Here is an 18,552-nt window from a genome sequence, read left to right as displayed (position 1 = left end):
AGGCAACTTTAGGCTAAACTTGATTTAACTGCCGTGTGGTATGGCATTTGTGCCTTTGGGCTGTGGGGTTGAATGACCAGCTGCTTTTTCCAGACTGGCTCCCACACCTCTTAGGTCTCAGAAGCTGATAATGGTATAATTAATGGGCATTTGAGAATAGAGGCAAGGGTGTGGTGCTCAGGACTTCTCAGTCCCAGCATAGGCTATCTGTGTTCCTGCCCCTCCCCTTGTAACAGAGGCTCCTCTGTCCCTGTCTGATGAGTTCCCTCATTTCTGCTTCCTCCTCAGCCTCTGCTGCCTCCTCAGCCTCTGCTGCAGAAATGGGAACACAGGAGAGACTGGCATGGAGGCTGCCCAGCAGCCTCCCAGGAGCTGACCATGGTGCTAAGCCAGGTGAGCAGGCCCCAGGGCACAGGCCAGCACATGCTGCATGGACATCTGGGTGATGTTCAAGCCCCTCAGATAGGTGTTTCCCCCTAGTTTGGCCTAGAGAAGTAAATGGCAACCTTCCTGTGATTTCTAGGCCGTCATCCTCGACAGCATCAAAAATGTGCCCTTGAGGGCCCCAGGACAGCCTTACTGTGGGCCAAGTGTAGTGAAACTGGGAGTTGCCTTGAGAAGACACTCCCCAAAGAGAATGGTGCCTATTTCCATGACTCAGAGGGCTTCCTCTATCCTCCAAAGAGCAGTGATTGGAGCATAGAGGGCAAATGTTCAGAGGATCAGTGACCATCTGCTCTAGACCTATAGGGACAGAGAAAGGTGAGCAATTACTGCAGCACCGCAGGGAGGGTAATGTTCTTGTAACACCACCTCCACCAGACACTAAGGGGGATCTGGGCATGCTGAGGTCAGTTCTTTCATATTAGGAGTAAGCCCATGGGTCTTCACACTGGACTTGTGGAGGCTGAGATGTGAGTCCCTACACAGGCTTCCCTCCTGTGCCATGGCCTGCCTGCATCCTGACCTTTGCCTGTTCCCTCTGTTCTAGATGTAGGCAAGGAGACCAAGAGCTGCACCTGGACGATCTGGGACATGTTCTGTGGGCCGGAGACAGGAGGGTCCCAAAGTGGCCCCAGCAAAGGCAACTGAGGAGGTGGAGCATGGTGACATGTTGCAAGGTGCAGAGGTGCTGGCTCTGGGAGAGGCAATTGAGAAAGTAGAGGTTGCTAAGAAGATGAAAGGTACAGAGTGGGGCAACATGTCAGAAAATCCCTACTGGAGGAGAGTCATGAGCATCAGCGGGATCATCCTGATCATGCTCTAGGTCCTTGGCCTCATCTACTTTGCCTGAAGCAGCTGGGCTGGGGCTGTCCAGGAGGAGGCAGAGCTGCTGCTTCTCCAGGCTCATCATAAACAGGGACAAAGTGTTTCCTACTGGGAGACCCATGGGCCTGGGGCCAAGGATTATATTAATAAAAATGTCCCTTGGTGTCATGCATCAAGGGCTACCAGCAGCAGTGCACACATGCCGTGTGGCAGGACAAAGTCCATTTGCCATTACAGAAAGTATGCAAATGAGAACATCTGTTCCTTAACAAAATGAGTCATTTTCTCCAAATGGCTCCACTGCATAAACACTTTCACTTTAAATTTAATTTTGGCTTTTCATCTCTATATATATTTGGAATTTTTGCTTGTGTTTACTTCACTGTCACCAATTCTTTCATGTACCCAACTTCCATTGCTTGGTTCTCTCCTTATTTTCCAAGGTATGGCCCTGCTGGCCAAGATGTCGAGTTGTGGAAGCCCCACCCCACCACTGCAAGGGAATCTCTCCAGCACTGATGACCACACAGGCCATGGGGCAACAGGTGCCAGGGATGGAAGCTTTGGCCCCTGCCTGAACCTTGGTGGGACTGAGGCAGGCTCTGCTTTAACAGAACAGGCCTACCCACCACTCAACTCTGTTCAGCTTCTGTTGTGCTGCATCCCTTAAGAGCAGATTAAGAGGAAACTTCCTCCAGGCCAGTTCTCCCCAGTCACACTCACAGCCTGCCTGGCATTGAGACATTATTGGAAGCTGGCCCCATAGGTTAGATCCACTTGAGCTATCAGAGAACACTACTGAGCCGTGTTTCCATAGAGGTTCCCTAAACCTTTCCTTCACTTTTCTTATTACCAGTCCAAAATAATTTGTGTCTTTAGGAAAAGTTCCAGGTGCCTTAAAATTATTTCATCATGGAATCACGCTCTGAAGGTATATTCACATGACCAGCCCTCACCTTTAATCCTTCAGCTGACACTTTTGAGTGCCTAATACGTGCCAGGCACGGTGTCGAGCTCGAAGAAACTAACCGCGAACAAAGCACATGGGAACTTCCCTCTGGAGTACATGGTGTATGGTAGAAAACAAGCAATCACAGCAATAGCCATCATTTCATGTGTCCTGCTGTTTTCAGGCACAGGGTAGGTGCATTATCATATTCAAGCCACAGAACCACCCTTGTGGAGGGACAAGAATTAGCCACATTTCACAGGGTGCAGTGTGTGCACTGCAAGAGCACCCAGCAGAAACCTCCATCTAGCCTCAAAGTTGGGGAAAGGGGGAATCAGTTGGCTGGATAACAGAAGGGACATGTGTGGGAAGACATGTGGCAAGAGTACAAGGCATGTTTGAGGATGCTGAGATATGGCATGTGCATGGAGAACAGTGAGAGGGAGAGAGTCGGAAGCCTGACCAGCAGGCCTTATATGCTTTGCGGCCCTACGTCCCTGGAAGCACAGGCAAGGAAGTGATAGGATCAGATTTGCTTCCTGCTGCTGGGAAAATAAAAGTGAGACAGGAACACCCACCAGGACACTGCTAGAGCAAAGGAGGCAAGTTGGTGGCAGAGAGGTACAGAGGTGGAGACCTTTGGAGGGAGGGGCCAGGGGTGACTCTCTGGCTGGAGCAGGTGAATGAAGGGGGCACCAATTCCAGAGACAGGCTGCACTGGAGTAACTGCAGGTATGGGGAAAAGACGAACTCATTTCTGACATGTAGAGTTTGAGCTGCATGAAGATGTTTATTGCCATCTTGATAATATTAAGCCTTCTAATCCATGAACATGGGATGTCTTGCCATATATTTAAGTCTTTAACATCTTTCATCCCAGCACTTTGGGAGGCCGAGACGGGCGGATCATGAGGTCAGGAGATCGAGACCCTCCTGGCTAATACAGTGAAACCCCGTCTCTACTAAAAATACAAAAACTAGCCGGGCGAGGTGGCGGGCGCCTGTAGTCCCAGCTACTTGGGAGGCTGAGGCAGGAGAATGGCGTGAACCCGGGAGGCGGAGCTTGCAGTGAGCTGAGAGCCGGCCACTGCACTCCAGCCTGGGCGACAGAGCGAGACTCCGCCTCAAAAAAAAAAAAAAAATCTTTCAACACTGTTTTGTTTTCAGTGTACAAATCTTGCACTCCTTTTGCTAAATTTATTTGAGTATTTTATTCTTCTTGATGTTATTGTAAATGAAACTGTTTTCTCAATTTTGTTTTTGGATGGTTCATTGCTAGTATTTGGGAACACAATTAATTTTTGTATATTGATCTTGTATCCTGAAAGCATGTTGAACTTATTCATTAGTTCTAATCATTTTTAAGTGTACTTCCTTGGGAGTTTTTTTATACAAAATCATATAATCTGTGAATACAGAGTTTATCCTTATTTACTTGCAGTCTGTATGCTCTTTCTTTTTCTTGCCTACCTGCCTAACTAGAACCTCCAGTACAATGCTGAATAGAGATGTCTTGTTTCTGATATCGGGGGAAAGCAATCGGGTTAATATAATGTCAGCTGAGTTTTTGCAGATATTCTTTATCATGTTGAAGAAACTACCCTCTTTTCCTAGTTTGGTGAGAGTTTGTTTTTCGTCACGAATGGGTGTTGTACTTGGTGGAATGTTCTATTAAGATGATTATGTGACTTTTGTCCTTTATTCTATGTTATATTGTGTTGACTGATTTTCATATGCTAAACCAACCTTGCATTCCTGGGGTAAATCCCAGTTGGTCATGCTGTACAATGCTTTTTATATGTTGCTGAATTTGGTTTGCTAATTTTTTTTGTGTTTTTGTTTCTATAATCATAACAAATATTGGTCTGCAGTTTTCTTGTAATATCTTTGAGTGTTTTTTTTTGACTGGAGTGCAGTGGTGTGATCTCGGGTCACTGCAGCCTTGACCTCCCATGCTCAGGTGATTCTCCTGCCTCAGCCTCCCAAGTAGCTGGGATTACAGGCACGCACCACCACACCAGGCTAATTTTTGTATTTTTTGTGGAGATGTTGGGATGACAGGCATGAGCCACTGTGCCCAGCTGATATCTTTGGTTTTGGTATCAGGGTAATATTACACTCATGAAATGAGTTGGGAGGTATTTCTTCCTCTTCTGTTTTTTGGAACAGTTTGTGAAAAATTGGTACTAATTCTTCCCTGGAGACATTTAAGGGCAGATGTTAAGTTAGACATAAGAATTCAGAACTCAGGAGAGAGGCTGGGGCTGGATACCCAGATTTGGGGGAGGCAGGGGAGAGAGATCAGGCTCAGCTCAGAAGGGAACCTGTTAGAGAAGGCCCAAAGCCAGGCAGATGAGATTGCATAGGGAAAGAGGGAGAAGATAGGGCCTAGAACAGAGGCATGAGAAGCATCAGCACCACCAGCCATGTAAACAAAGACAGTTCTACAGAGGAGACCAAGAGCACAGGGTCTTGCAGCAGGGAGTTTGGTAATCTTGGCCAGAGCCTGTGGTAGGGATAGAGCCAGCCTGCTGTGTTAAGGCAGGACTGGAACATGAGGAAATGGACATGAGGAAATGTTTCCTGAAGGAGAAAAGATTTCCTCTTAGGGGGCCTTTTTTAAAGTTTTATTTTGAGAGAGTCTCACTCTGTCACCCAGGATTGAGTGTAGTGGCATGATCTCAGCTCACTGCAACCTCTGCCTCCTAGGCTCAAGTGATTCTCGTGCATCGGTCACCCAAGTAGCTGGGAATACAGGCGTGCACCATCACATCCAGCTAATGTTTGTATTTTTAGTAGAGAGGGGGTTTTGTTATGTTGGCCAGGCTGGTCTTGAACTCCTGGCCTTGAGTGATCTGCCCGCCTCAGCCTCCCGAAGTGCTGGAATTACATGAATGAGCCACTGCACCCAGCCCTCTTAGGGGTGCCTTTTTTGAGAATGGGAATGAGCCTGAAACCCCAGCTGGGCCCAGCTGCCCGTCCCTTCCACAACAAGAGGCCCTACTTGGATTCATCCTATGATTCCAGGGACAATAACTTCCCTGTGTTTCTTCTGGTAAAGTGAGGGCCCCTGGGGCTCATTGAAAGAACTGCAAGAAGGGGCTCCCTTTGAGATTCTGGTTTTGCTGAAAGGTTTATTCTGGGAGGAGTGGGCACCTCACAGGAAATATGACTGCCAAGGGGTGATGTGAATGAAGGAAACCTTTGCGAAAGAGAGCCTCAGAAAGCTCCTGGGAAAGAGTAAGGCTCCAACTCAGCCCCAGACGAAAGGGCCCAGCCCTGAAGCTGAGTTCTGCTGTGGTAGCTCCTCCAACAGAGGCCAGGACAGGCTGCTTCTCCCCCAAAACGAGAAGAACCATTTCCTCACCAGACCATGCAGAGATGAGTAGAGGGAGATTAAGGAGCTCTCCTGGTCATTCCCTAACCTCAGCCCCATGCCCCAGAGCCCCCTGCAGCTTGGCTTCTCCCCTCCTCCACCTCTCAGCCCACCTCTCTCTCCTTGCCTAAGCTCGCAGCCTCCTTGTCACCTTCACTGCAGGGAAGGAGCCCAGATGAAGACACAGGCAGAAGAGGGCTGCCTTGGGGGCCACATACACCCAAGGGAAAGAGAAGGGAGGGTGGGATGGGCTTCAGGCCAACCTGGGGGCATGCTTGGGTGACTTCCTTGCTTTGGAGAATAATGTGGCTGTTTAGGGTAAGATCTTAATGAGGAAACCAGAACTGACCCCTGTCCTGAGCATTCGTCCCTGGAGGAGCCCTCTCCACGAAGAACCTGCATTGGGTTTCACCTATCATCTTCCATCCCATCACCCAGGGTGGGGAAGGGGCAGACCTGGCAGAGCAGAGCCACACCCAGCCACACCCCAGGGATCAGTCACTCAGTCTTCTGAAACCTGGGTGGTGCCTGGCCCATCTGGGTTCCTTCCTTCCCCCAGCCCAAGTCCCTGCCCCCAGCCTTGTCCCTGGAGGGCTCAGCCCTGCTCTCTACCTTCTGAGGGGGACTCTTCGTCCCAGGAGAGAGCACAACTCCAAGGTCACCTCCCACTCAGCCCCCACACTGGGTTCAGCCTGTGCCACCCAGGACCCAGTGCTTCTGGGCCTGGCAAGAGACCGAGAGAAGATGTGACTGTGCTCCAGGAACAGAAAGTGCCATTCAGACCCAAGATAAAGAGACTGAGCACATTTATTCACACACAGAGGTGGATGAGGGGCTCAGGGTTTGAACTCGATGACACTGACGGCGATCCGGGCTGCCCTCCGTAAGGCTTCGGCCACTTGAGGCTTTTCGTAAGACTCTATCTCCATAGCACGGAAAGTGGGCACGTGCCCCTGCAGGACCTTGCGGCCCTCGGGGGCCTCTGCCAGCATGGTAAGGGCCTTGGTGGCGTTCAGGCGCGCCACGGTCATGGGGGAGTGCAGCAGCTCCAGGAGCGGGCTGATGGCTTGTGCCTCCAGGGCCGCATACTTCCCTGCAGGCCACCAACACAGGGTGTTCCTAACAGCCCAAGGGGCCCTCTTCTCACCCCCTCATCCTAGCCCTCTCCTGACCCTCCTCCTTGTGCAGTCTCAAGGGGTTTATGCCTGGTTTACACCCCACCAACATGCCCTCACCCTCAGGGCTCTTGCGCCTTGGCTGAGTCCAGCCTGGGCCTGGCCCCTTCATCTCTTGCCTTTCCAGCCTCACTGGCTAATCTCAGCCCAGGAGTTGTATCCTGCCCAGGAGTTCAAGAGCAGCCTGGGCAACATAATGAGATTCTATCTCCACAAAAATTTAAAAATTAGCCAGATGTGGTGACAGGGGCCTATAGTCCCAGCTACTCAGGAGACTGAGGTGGGAGGATCACTAGAGCCTGGGAGTTTGAGGCTGCAGTGACTGTGACATTGTACTCCAACCTGGGTGACACACTGAGACCCTGGCTCTTAAAAAAGCAAACCCAGCCGGGCGCGGTAGCTCACGCCTGCAATCCCAGCACTTTGCCTAGGCGGGCAGATCACGAGGTCAGGAGATCGAGACCATCCTGGCTAACACTGTGAAACCCTGTCTGTACTAAAACATACAAAAAACTAGCCGGGCGAGGTGGTGGGCGCCTGTAGTCCCAGCTACTCGGGGGCCTGAGGCAGGAGAATGGCGTAAACCTGGGAGGCGGAGCTTGCAGTGAGCTGAGATCCGGCCACTGCACTCCAGCCTGGGCGACAGAGCGAGACTCTGTCTCAAAACAAAACAAAAAAAAGTAACTCAATAGTTCATTTATGTTGCCGATATTTCTTGAGCACCTACTCTGCACAAAACACACACGGTTCCCGGGAGACGCCCTCCTCAACCCTTCCTGCCCCTTCCTGCTGCCCCTTCCTGCTGTCCTTACTGGCCCTACACTCCTGCAGTTCCCAGCGGATTCTCCCCTTTGCTGCTGGAACCTCTCAGCCTGGGCCCTGCCAACTCCCATTGTCCTTGGGGTTGATTCCAAGCCCTTCCCAGAGGAGGCTTGGCACCTATGTGTGCCCCACCCATGCTGGGCTTCTCCACATCCCTCATCACTGCCTGCCAGGACCTGGCACGTGGCAGGGGCTTCAGGACCCTCAGCTGGAGTGCCAGCTTGGGAATAAGTGGCCTTATCTCCCTGGGTCCCAGCCTCTTGTGTCTCGAGCCCCGTGGCCCTCCAAGCACTCCTGCAGGAAGCCTGGACTGAGACGGACACTGGGCTGAGGCTGTCCCAAGATAAACATGCAGGGGGAGCCCCTGCCACCATGCAGTCAGCATCCTGACTATACTAGTAAAAGGAGGGGCTATGGACTCCAAGAAGGACCCAACCTCTCCCATCTGCATACCTCAAGCAGCATTAGGGTCAGGTGTGGAGGGCCTAGAAGGACCTGTCTTTGGGAGGCTGATTGCAATTCCAAGCCCAGATGGTCCTCTGTGGAACTCAAAGGAAGCACAGGGCCCCAGACCGGTGGGCGCGTAGGGGTCAGAGGGAAAGTCAAACGCTTTCAGGGGACCTGGGAGTGCCATGCCCCAGTCTGCCAGGTGTAGAAACAGCCCAGGGTTCTTCCATTCGCCCAGGGTTGGGTGACTTAGAGGGGAAGCCTGACTGGTTGGGAGTTCTAATTCTGAATTTGCGCCCTCCCCCAGTTTAAGAAAAGTAATTATAATGAATAAACACCATAGAGTCCAGGGCTCCAGGATTTGCTTAGACCTCAGGATAACAGAATCATGGATGGTAAACTAATCAACTCCTGGGTCACAGCTCACGAGGGCCCTGGGCGGGAGGCGGGAATTCCAGGCCCAGGGAACAGACTGGTGTGAAGGCACAGAGGTCCTAATGTGAGTGACCGGTGAGGGGCCACTGTGCTGGGGAGAAGAGGGAGGGCTGAGCCTTGGACCCAACCGTGAAAGGACATCAGTGATAGACCAAGGGGAGGGTTTTTTTTTTTTTTTTCTTGCAAAGTGTGGGGTTTGGGGAACAATACTCAGCCCCTGAGCACAGAAAGCTTATCATGGCTGCTAGCCTGCTGGGGTCTCCCTCCCTGTGGCACCCCCCACTGCCTTACCTTCAGTGATCACTGTGGCGAACATCAGGGCCCCGGCAGCATTAGACTTCACGTGCTCCACCGGGTCTTTCAGTAGATGCACCAGGATGGGGATGACGTCAAACTTACATACCTGTTTCTTGCCCTCTCGAGATATGCTGGGGCAGAGAGGGAACAGAGAGGGGCTCTGCTTGGAAGGGAGAAGAGTAGTAAGGCCCAGGAGTGCCCCAAAGAAACACAAAAAAAAGAATTGTGTTGGGACGACCCCACGTAGTCCAAGGACTGGTCCCCATGATCCAGGACTGGTCATGGCGGGGATGCTGGGCTGCAGAGGAGAATTGGTGTGAATGTGGCCCACTGCCAGTGAAGACCAGGGAATGACAGGGCCTCATTCTGAGCCAGCACACAGAAAAGAAACAGGGCACGTTCTCCGTGGCCCCAAAATGGGGAAGAGCAGGACCCAGGGGTGTCAACCACAGGGAGACCCGTTTTGACTTTGCCTAGGAGCCAGAGCTGCCAGTGATGGGCCAAGCTGCCTCCAACAGCAGTGGCTGCCAGGCACTGGGCAACTGCAGCTAAGGACTCAGACCGGGTGACCTTTAGGCCACTTACTCTGGCACTGAATGAAGTTGTGGAAATGAGGATGATGGACTCCCTAAAAGTTTCCTGTGAGAGGGTCAATTCTGTCCCCTAAAAAGCAAGGGCTCCCTGGGCCAGGAAACACTGTTCACAAGCCCCACAGGAGTGTCACAGTGCAAAGACCCCTGTGTCACTTAATCAACCTTTCCCAAACGTAGCCACCAAAGAACCCTCATTTTTGTAGAGCTCTTAATGACCTCAAAGACACAGGTGTTCCCTGGGAAACAGATTGAGAAATGGGGTTGGCCAGCCACTAGCTGTGACCTTGGGAGCCTGTGGAGCTTTCAGGACAGTGGGACTCAACCCCAAGGCCCGTGATCAAAGATGCAGAGTTCTGGGCCCCACATGTAGGGATTCCCCGATTCGTTCACACAGCGAGACACTGAGACGAGCTGGGTTTCTCCAGCTCAGCGTTCTTTAGGGCCAGATAATTCTCAACTGGGGGCCAAAGCTCCACCGCTGCAAACCCTGGGTTTAGGGCAGGAAACAGAGGAAAGCCCTGTCCTCAGGAGCTCCCCTTGGGGATGACACACAAAGTAACGGCAGGGATGGTGGTCACAGTGGACATGGGAGGATGGGGGACAGCGGGGAGGTTACAGTTTCAGAGAGAGAACTCTCTCCTGGGAAGCCACTCTTGTGGTCACACAAAAAGGGGACCTCTGAGCAGACCTAAGAATGATGGGGCTGGGACAGGGCCCAGGAATCTGCTTTTTCACAAACCTCCCGGGGGCCTGGGTCAGGGGCCCCACTTGCAGAAATACTGGCCTGGGCCTCTAGTGAGACTCTCAGAAGAGAAGCCAGGACGCAGGAAAGGCAAGAGGGCCTCCACTAAAGAGACGTAGCCACAGCTAAGGCAGGGACTCTGGGGGTCGGTGACCAGCCCATCCTTGTGAACAGGGGCCCAATGTGAGAACACACACCGCACCCCGCCCCCTGCAGCTTTGAGGCTTTGTGCTCCCTCAGTTTCCAGGCCAGGATGTTGACTGTGATCCTGTGTGACCTGGGGTGAGAGACAAGACACTGCCTCCATTTCTCACCTGTGAAGGCAGACATCGCCTCCCTGGAGGGTTGCCTAAATATGAGGTTTGTAGACAACGCCTGGCACACAGGAGGCACTCAGTGACAGCTGGGTGTCATGATCAACACCAGTGCATCTCCTGTGCTGGCCTTCCTCATGGGGAGGGGGTGCCAATCGTCTGGCTTTGTCCAGCCTGAGAGGTTTTCTGGGATACAGGACACTCCCAGGCCAAACGGATGGTGGTCACCCTAGGGGAGAAGGTCATCCTCCATCCCAGCTTCCTCCTGCCCCTAGGCACAAGCAGGCAAGGGGAAGCAGGCCCAGGGTGGCCACCCTTGAACTCTGGACCAGCCCAACTCAGGTGCCTTCCCCCAGCCTTGGTAGAAATCCAGCCTAGGCCAGGACTCACCTGACATTAAGGAGCGCATGAGCAGCCTTGCTGCGGATGTTCTCGTTGACATTGAGGAGCTTCTGCTTCAGGACAAGCACCACGTTGCTGCCCAGGGCCTCGGTGGCATCCTCCCGCAGGCAGAGGACCAGTGTGTCCAGGATGAGCTCCTGGAACTCCTCCTCCTGCTCCATCTGCAGCTTCCACACCAGCGCGGAAATCAGACCCTTGCTGATGATCTCTTGGGCCCCTACAAGGCAGAAAAGGGCGCTGAGGGCAGGCTGGCCACCCACCCATGCCAGTTGGCCTGCAGGACTCAAGGAGGGTCTTGCAGAGCCAGTGGGTGGGTTTGACAAGAGGACTTGCAAGTGCCACCCACACACACATGTCCTGCCTGGCCAGGGGCCTGAGCAGCCAGCAGGCGGCTGCAGTGACAGCCATGTTGGGCTGAGGGCGGAGGCTCAGAGGACCCGGGAAGGACCAGCCTTTGGTCACCAGTGTCTCAGGGGGCATCCACCATAGCAGGCGCACGTCAGCCGGAGAGGCAGTAGCCACCCCTCAGAGAGCCAACAGCTCACTCCTGTGGGGCCCAGGCACACTAGGAGACCTCCACTCTTCCCTCCCCTGCCCCAGAGTTAGGGAGCCAGTCAAGCCCCCACTTTCCATCCACCAAAATATTTCAAAGCTGCTGGAGACCCCACACTGGTCTGACCAGTCCTTGAGAAGAGCTTGGGTTTGACTCTGAGACAGAAGACCTAGAGTACAGGCCAGTGTCTCGCACACCAAAAAGAGCTGTGCCCCAACTAAAGGTGATGGGAAGCCATGGGCTCTGGTCTTTAAGGGACCTGGGGCCCTGTGGGAAGGAGGGCTCCACGTGACACCACTGGGGTGCAGGTACTGGGAGAAGCACAATGAGGCAAGACTGCCCCATAAACAGGCCCCACCTGGCTCCTTCCAGCTCCCTTCCCTCCTAAGGAATGTCAGCAAGTGGCTGCCTAGAGAACCCAGAACTTGGGCACGAGTGGCATCCTGAGGAGCCCGGGACAGAACAGCCCTCCTGAGTCACTGAGATGAGAAGCACAGGGAATGTCCAGAGTGCCCTTCCCTATGGCACACGGCTGCCCTCACCATTGCCCTGCAGCCCACTGACCACTGCAAAGCCATCTATAGCCCCCAGGGAGGTGGCCACCAGCAGACACCTCTTTCTTCCGCCCTCCCCAGCTAAACTGTCTAATTTACTCTAGAGAGAGAAATAAACAGGTTGATTAGCCTAAAGGTCTCCAAGTGCCAATTAGTACCAGGGATTTCCTCTTTGAAGACATCACCCCAGCCTTCTTCCCCCGCTCCCTGAGGACATCAAACTGCAGGTGCCCAGGATGATGGGGGAGAGAGGCGGAGCAGGATGCTGAGTGACTCTTACTGTCCCCCCATGTCTCATAATGTCCAGGGGCTCCCCATGCCCCATACTCCAGGTCCCCTGGTGTCAGGTGGCTCCCAGTGCCCCTGGCTAGCTTCTCACCGGGGTATAAGATAGAGCAACTAGCTCTGCCCTGTTTCTTCTCAGGGCTCTGACCACCCAGGAAAAGTGGGTTCCTGTTGCTTCTAGTGTGTTGGGCTTTTTTATTTAATGTGCACAGATTTCAAAAAAAAAAAAAAAAAAGCCTAGGTCTCATTCTAAACACGTCGCTTCTAAGCTGTGTGACCTTGGATGAGTTACTCAGCCTCTCTGAGCCTAGTTTCCTTATCACTGAAATGGGCCTACCTGGCAGGGGATTGTGGATGAAAATGTGTTCCACGTGCTGTAGATTTCTTCATCCATATAAGGGTCTGTCCCTGTGTGCCCAGAACATCTGGGCCTAGGGTGGCAAGAGTCTCCTGATTTCCACCAACACTGAGCCCCAGTTACAAGCAAGGGCCTGCTGGGGGCTGAGGGATAGGATACAAGACAAACGCTGCACAGCCCAAGCCCTGCAGAACCCACTGGTGCAAAGCCCCTGCCATCCCTCCTGGAGGCCTGATCCTCTCTCCCACGCAGCTCCCTGCTTTGCCCAGACCACACACCTGGCCTCCTGCTCCCGCTCTGCTTCCCCTCAGGTTCTGCCCACAGTCTCCCTACCCACTCCTGGCTATAGATCCAACTCAGCGGTGACCTGGACGGCCCTCTTCCAGCTCACGGCAGGGAGGTGACAATTTGACCCTCTATTAATTTTGCTGGCAGATGGAAGGACAAGGTTCTGGGATGGGGACACCTGAGCAAAGACCTGGGGGTAAGGAAGTTGTTAATTTTCAAATCAGGGCTAGACTGTAGCCTCATCTGCACCTATCTGAGCTTCCCAGGAAATCCCTGGGACAGGTGTCGTTACTGGAGCTGCTGCATGAGTCAGGATGGGCACAAGTTGGGGGAGGGATACAGAGAGAGTTGAGGTCAGAAAAGTCAATATTCAGGGTGTTCACCTCCATTGCCCACCTCTCCTTGGTGAGGAAACTGAGGCCCAGAGAGGCAACTTGAATATCCAAGGTCACACAGCAGATGGTGGCAAAGCCAGGCAGGGCCCTCAGCTCCTTGGGTTTTGTTTCTCAAGCATTTGTCTTGTACTTCTGCTCCTAGAAATGCTTAGCATGGGGACCGGGGTTCATTTTGAGACAGAGGGAGATTAAAAATAAAACGCGTGCCGGGTGTGCCTTTCTGCTCGTTCACTTTGCTTCTTTTCAGCTAAAAGAAGAGTCTCGGGCCTGGCTATTTATAACTAACCCAGATCTGCGATGGCTTGCTCAAGTGGGGGTGGGGCACACAGACCCCAGGGAAACAGTCGGGGAAACCCACCCAACTGGGCGGCAGCCTGAGAGTCTACTGGGGGTGGGGGGTGGTTGCAGAGGAGGTAGGACAGGTGGGGCAGAGAGAACCAGCCAGATGGAGTGGCACCAGAGCAGGCCAGGCTCTGGGCCATCCATGGTTTAGAAACAAGCAACACATGCCCACCCCACCCCCGGGAAGTGGGAAAACTAGTGGAAGAGTCAGCTGGGGACAGGTCATTACAGAACAGGTTGACATGTGTGTAGATCAGGAATTCCAGGGTCCTAGGGGCTTTGGAGGTGCACAAAGGGAGGCCCCAGGGAAGCTGGTTCTCATGGAGATGAAGGAGAGTCCAGAACAGCAGGGGAACAAAGGTGTTTGTGGGGAGTGCCCGATCTGGCCTGGCTGATATGTAGGGGCTAGGATGGGTTCAGTGGTTGATGAGCCAAAGAGATCCATTGGGATTGAAGGGTCACGGATGCCCATGGTGTGCATCCCCAGTGGTGGAGGTTGGGTCATTTTCTTTATCTTATTTTTTTTTTATGAGACAGAGTCTCGCTCTGTTGCCTAGGCTGGAGTGCAGTGGCATGATTTCCACTCACTGCAAGCTCCACCTCCCGGGTTCACGCCATTCTCCTTCCTCAGCCTCCCGAACAGCTGGGACTACAGGTGCCCACCACCACACCTGGCTAATTTTTTGCATTTTTAGTACAGATGGTGTTTCACTGCGTTAGCCAGGATGGTCTCAATCTCCTGACCTTGTGATCCGCGAAGGTGGGTCATTTTCTTTGTGGTGGGGGCGGGGGGGGGGGGCGGGTGCTGACACCATTTTCAGGGGCCACTCCTCAGCCAGCTGTGCCTGCTGGGTTGGGGAGGTGCTGAGTGGCCTCAGTCACCACCAGGACAGAGCACCAGCACCCAGGTTCTGATCACAGCCACACCCTTTCCTGCCAGGGGACTGCACATCCACACATGGCATCTGAGGCGCACCTTGCCACAGGTGACCCACCTGTCCAGCTTTAGCCTTGCGTGGCCCTGTGCCCTGAACTCGTGGCCCACTGGGCCTGTCTTTGCTCCAAGGGGTGCTTCTCTGTCCTCAGCTTTCTCGGCTTCCCAGTAGCCGGGAGCATGGTTAACAGCTTCTTCCTTCACCACACGCTCTCTTCCCGTGCCTCTGGTACTCTCCATTCTCTGGTTCCTGACCACCTCTCCAACTGCTCCTCCATCTTTTTGGTAAGCACCATCTCTTCCTCCAGTGGTCCCTACCCTCTCCCCTTCTCTCATCTCCCTGGGTCCTGATAATGCCCCGCCACTCTCTCCTAACATGCTCTGCCATCTCACAGCCACAGCAGACCCTGCACTGAACTCGGTCTCACGGACTGACTTCTGTGCTCACTCCCACTTCCTCTGGACTGACTAACTGATGTTTTTATTATTTTATTATGTCCAGTAGGACAACTCACATTGTCTGTGGGACCATGCCTACTGTAAATAGGGAACAAAAACTCATCCTCCTCCTTCTCAAATTCAAAAGACTATCGTTAAAACTCTCTAGCGGTTCTTAGGCCAACGTCCCCTATCCTACTGTCCCAAGCTGGCATCTGTGCATGGGCAATGGCCATGGTCCTGGCCACATTGGTCTTCTCTGGGTTCTTCCTGGTCTCATGCTCCTTCATGTCCTGCACCCTCCCTGCCTTGGAACTCACTTCCCTCCCACCCTACGTCACTGGCCACCTCCACGCCTGCTATGGCCTCATTCCAAGCATCTCCTTCTTTGGGAAGCTGGCACAATGCCCAATGCTCCCCCACTCCACGTGCCCCCAGAGCCCCAGTGGGTCTCCTGAGATAACCTCACATGATTGTAAGGCCCAATCGTTGTTTGCTTTCTACCCCTGCCCTACAGTCAGAGGATCTGCCAGTAAAGGGCCGGTCTGAATCCTAGAACTGTGCCTACAACTATACCCTGGTGGAAGAGGCTATCTGTAAGTGACTGCTGCATGAATACAATATTGGTTTGATGCCAGGTGAGATGCCCCTCTCTTAATTTGAGGTGGTCATCAGGGTCAAGTCAGGGAGGTGTCAGCCAGCCCCAGTGGACCCCTCTGCAGGCTAGCCTCTGCTCTACACCTGGACCACTGGAAAGGGCCATCCCACTGTTGCATGTGGGCTTACCCCTGCAAACAACTCAACTCTGACCCCCTCAACTCTGCAGTGGAAAGAGACTCTGGCTATCCCAAGACATGCTAAAATGCATTTCCTATATACATTAACCCTCAAAATCACCCTCTGACCACAGTCTGTTACATTCCCTGTCGACAGAAGAGGAAACAAAGGCTCAGCCAGGTAGCACAGCGGCTGGTCTCTGTGTGGTCCTCCTGGTGAGAGGTCCAACCTGACACAGTCTGGTGGTGTGGAGGGCAAGCACAAAGCGTAGCACCTCAGCCATTGGCTGAGGTCCTCACTGGACACCTCAATAGGTGGGCAATAGGTTCGCCTCCATGATGCCCATAACAAATATACGTCTTGTTCCTGACAGTTCAGGCAGCACCCTCGCAGGCGGCCCACGACCGTGCGGGTACGTAACGCAATGGTCTCCATCTCACAGCAGAGGAAACATTCCCAGGGAGGTTATGGGATGATGCTGAGATGCCACAGTATCCAGCTGGCAAAGGAAGGCACATGCCCCTGCCTTTCCACCACAGAGCTACCATGGAGAGACCACTCTATTGACCTCTGCCGTGGTCAGGTCCAGGGCTGCTGCTCAAAGAATGGCACGATCCACACAATTTGACCACAAAGGTGTAAGGTGATAAGGAAGGTGTTAGCTGGGAAGGCATCTGCACTTTGCCAGGGATGCTCTAGGACACACAAAGCTTCAGGTTACCAAGATGGAGAAGACAGACAGCAGCATTCATGTCTTGGCCCTCTGGCTTGAGAGTCTTTTAAGCATGGAAGTGAGGGGCTCCTGGCCCTGAGGTCCACAGACAGGCTTTGAAATTGAAAGCAGAATTTTGCAGCCTGGGTTCAGCTGCATTTTGCTGAGGGTCTGATGCTTTCCACGAGCTTCCCAACAGCGCCAATGGCCTTAACTGAACTGGCTCCCTCACTCTTGTCTGGGCTGGGGGCCAGCTCCTGGGTGCTTCTCCCTTCCTTCCCTCCCAAGGCCACCTTTCCGTGTGCCAGGATTGCCAGGGACGCCAAAGAGTCCCTACACACTGGAGCAGCAGAGATGACTAATGCCCCCTCCCATCGCTGCACAAACCTCACCGGTGTAAATCGTTAGGGTTTGCATAGGCTTTTCACATGTTCTGAAGGATTGGTGAGACCATCCAGGAAAGCAGGTGCCACTAGCCCCACTTTGCAAACAGAAAGGCTGGAAGAGGTCAGTCGGTTGCCCAAGGACGCAGAGCTCACAAGAGGCCGAGCTGGGTTTGAACCCGAGTGGAGAGAAGGTGAGCCGGGACGACTGACTGCAGTAAAGAGGGCCAGGGCCATGACTGGGATCAGGCTCGTTTTCCCGGGCTGCCAGAGGTGGCCCCTGGGGCTCCGCTACCAGGCCTCAGCGCAGCGGAGTCACTGGGACGCCGGCGCGGGGAGCGCGTGCGGGACCGCGGCGCGCGCCGAGTCGCGACCCCGCCCCTGTCCGTCCCCATTGGACTGTTGGCCCGTCCGTCAGCCGCTTGTGCCCAATGGACAGAGGGTCGGAGCTCGTGGCGGGGCGGAGGTGCCCGGCGCGTGGTGCCCGGCGGGCGCGCGGCACCCCCCCCGCCCGCGGTTGGCCTGGCAACGGGCTGCGCTCGCGGCTCCGCCCCCTGCCGGCGGCGGCGCGGCGCGGGGCGGGCGGACCAGCGGGCGGGCGGCGGGCGGCGGGCGGCGCGGGAGGGCGGGCGGAGGGAGCCAGGCCGGCCGGAGCGTGTGCGCCGCCCGCGGTCCGGTCACGTCCCCGCGTGGGCGCCGCCGCCCGCGTCGTACGGAACGAGGGCGCCGCGGCCCCGCGCTTGCCGCCCCGCCCCGCCCTGCCAGGAGCAGCTCAGCAGATGCTCTGTGCCGCGGCCCGGAGGTGAGTGAGCCGACCCGCGGCCGGGCGCGCGCCGCTGAGCCTCGGGGGTCGGGGGCATGACCGGGGCGTCCACCTTGCCCTCACTTGGTACTCCTCCCGGGCCTTTGTGCCCCGAATCCGCCAGGACGCAGCGTCAGGGATGCCCGTCAGGGGTGGGGGACACCAAGGGCGGGGACGTCTGCGAGGTGGGCAGGGGGCGGCCTCTGCTCGGGCAGGTGCTGGGGGAGGGAGGCGCCGCCAAGCCCATGACCCCGCTGGAGGGGGCGGCTGCGGACCCGGGAGGGTGGACAGAGGGCGCCGGGGATGCCGCGCGGGGCTGCCGGGCGCCCCCAAGCAGCGGCTGGTGCGGAGCCTGGGCGGGCAAGGCGAGCTGCGGGAGCGGCGCTGAGGCGGGTCTCCCTAGGGGGGGATCAGGGAGGGGCGGCCGGAGCCGATGCAGGGCCTTTCCCGAAACCAAGAGGCCTGGGCCCGAGGACCTGGGCCCGGGGACGGACGGCTAGTAGTTATCGGTCACTGCTCTTGAAGCGAGCAGGTTCCTCACAGGCATTTAGAGCAAGAGATGAGTATCGACCTGCTGCGATTGTAATACGTTCCCGGCTCAATATTTTTTCCCTTAAAAGGCGGTGGGGGTGTTTGGGGGAGGGGAGTGAGGGCCTCAGGGCTGGCGCTCCGTATCCTGCGGGCGATCCGAGGGGGCTCTGCCTTTAGGGCGGTGCTGAGCCTTTCTGGGTGATGATGGCAGGATTCGGCCTAGGCCGAGAATTGGGGCTCCTGTTACTGAGCCAAGAGGACGATGCCAAGCGAGACCAGTGTTCCACGGAGTCCGTGTTGAGGTGGAGGGACCCGCCTCGTAGAGAGGTCTGTCTTGCTTGGGGAGACAGCTCAGCCCCTGACCGGCTCCTTTCTGCCC

General features: G+C 54.8%; 2 protein-coding genes across 3 annotated transcripts in view; one reads left to right on the top strand and one right to left on the bottom strand.

The window, feature by feature from the left end:
• Positions 1–6,383: 6,383 nt before the first annotated feature.
• The window catches only part of RSPH14 (radial spoke head 14 homolog), an 82,940-nt gene continuing 70,771 nt past the window's right edge, over positions 6,384–18,552 (bottom strand). The window contains exons 5-7 of the mRNA XM_033232740.1: positions 10,810–11,038; positions 8,765–8,901; positions 6,384–6,687 (exon numbers count right to left, since the gene is read on the bottom strand). Coding sequence (XP_033088631.1) covers positions 6,431–6,687; positions 8,765–8,901; positions 10,810–11,038 — 623 coding nt within the window. The 3' untranslated portion in view covers positions 6,384–6,430. The remainder of the gene's footprint in view (positions 6,688–8,764; positions 8,902–10,809; positions 11,039–18,552) is intronic.
• GNAZ (G protein subunit alpha z) overlaps positions 17,419–18,552 on the top strand; it is a 54,186-nt gene continuing 53,052 nt past the window's right edge. Inside the window, exon 1 of one of the 2 annotated variants that reach the window (XM_033232738.1) lies at positions 17,419–17,642. The gene's annotated coding sequence lies outside the window, so the exon portion shown is untranslated. The remainder of the gene's footprint in view (positions 17,643–18,552) is intronic. The other variant, XM_033232739.1, reaches the window with a different exon arrangement.

This window comes from Trachypithecus francoisi, unplaced genomic scaffold, assembly GCF_009764315.1.
Source record: "Trachypithecus francoisi isolate TF-2019V2 unplaced genomic scaffold, Tfra_2.0 Lachesis_group14, whole genome shotgun sequence".
Classification (NCBI taxonomy): domain Eukaryota; kingdom Metazoa; phylum Chordata; class Mammalia; order Primates; family Cercopithecidae; genus Trachypithecus; species Trachypithecus francoisi.
Note: the sequence above shows the minus strand (reverse complement) of the source record. Positions and strands in the feature narration are given on the sequence as shown.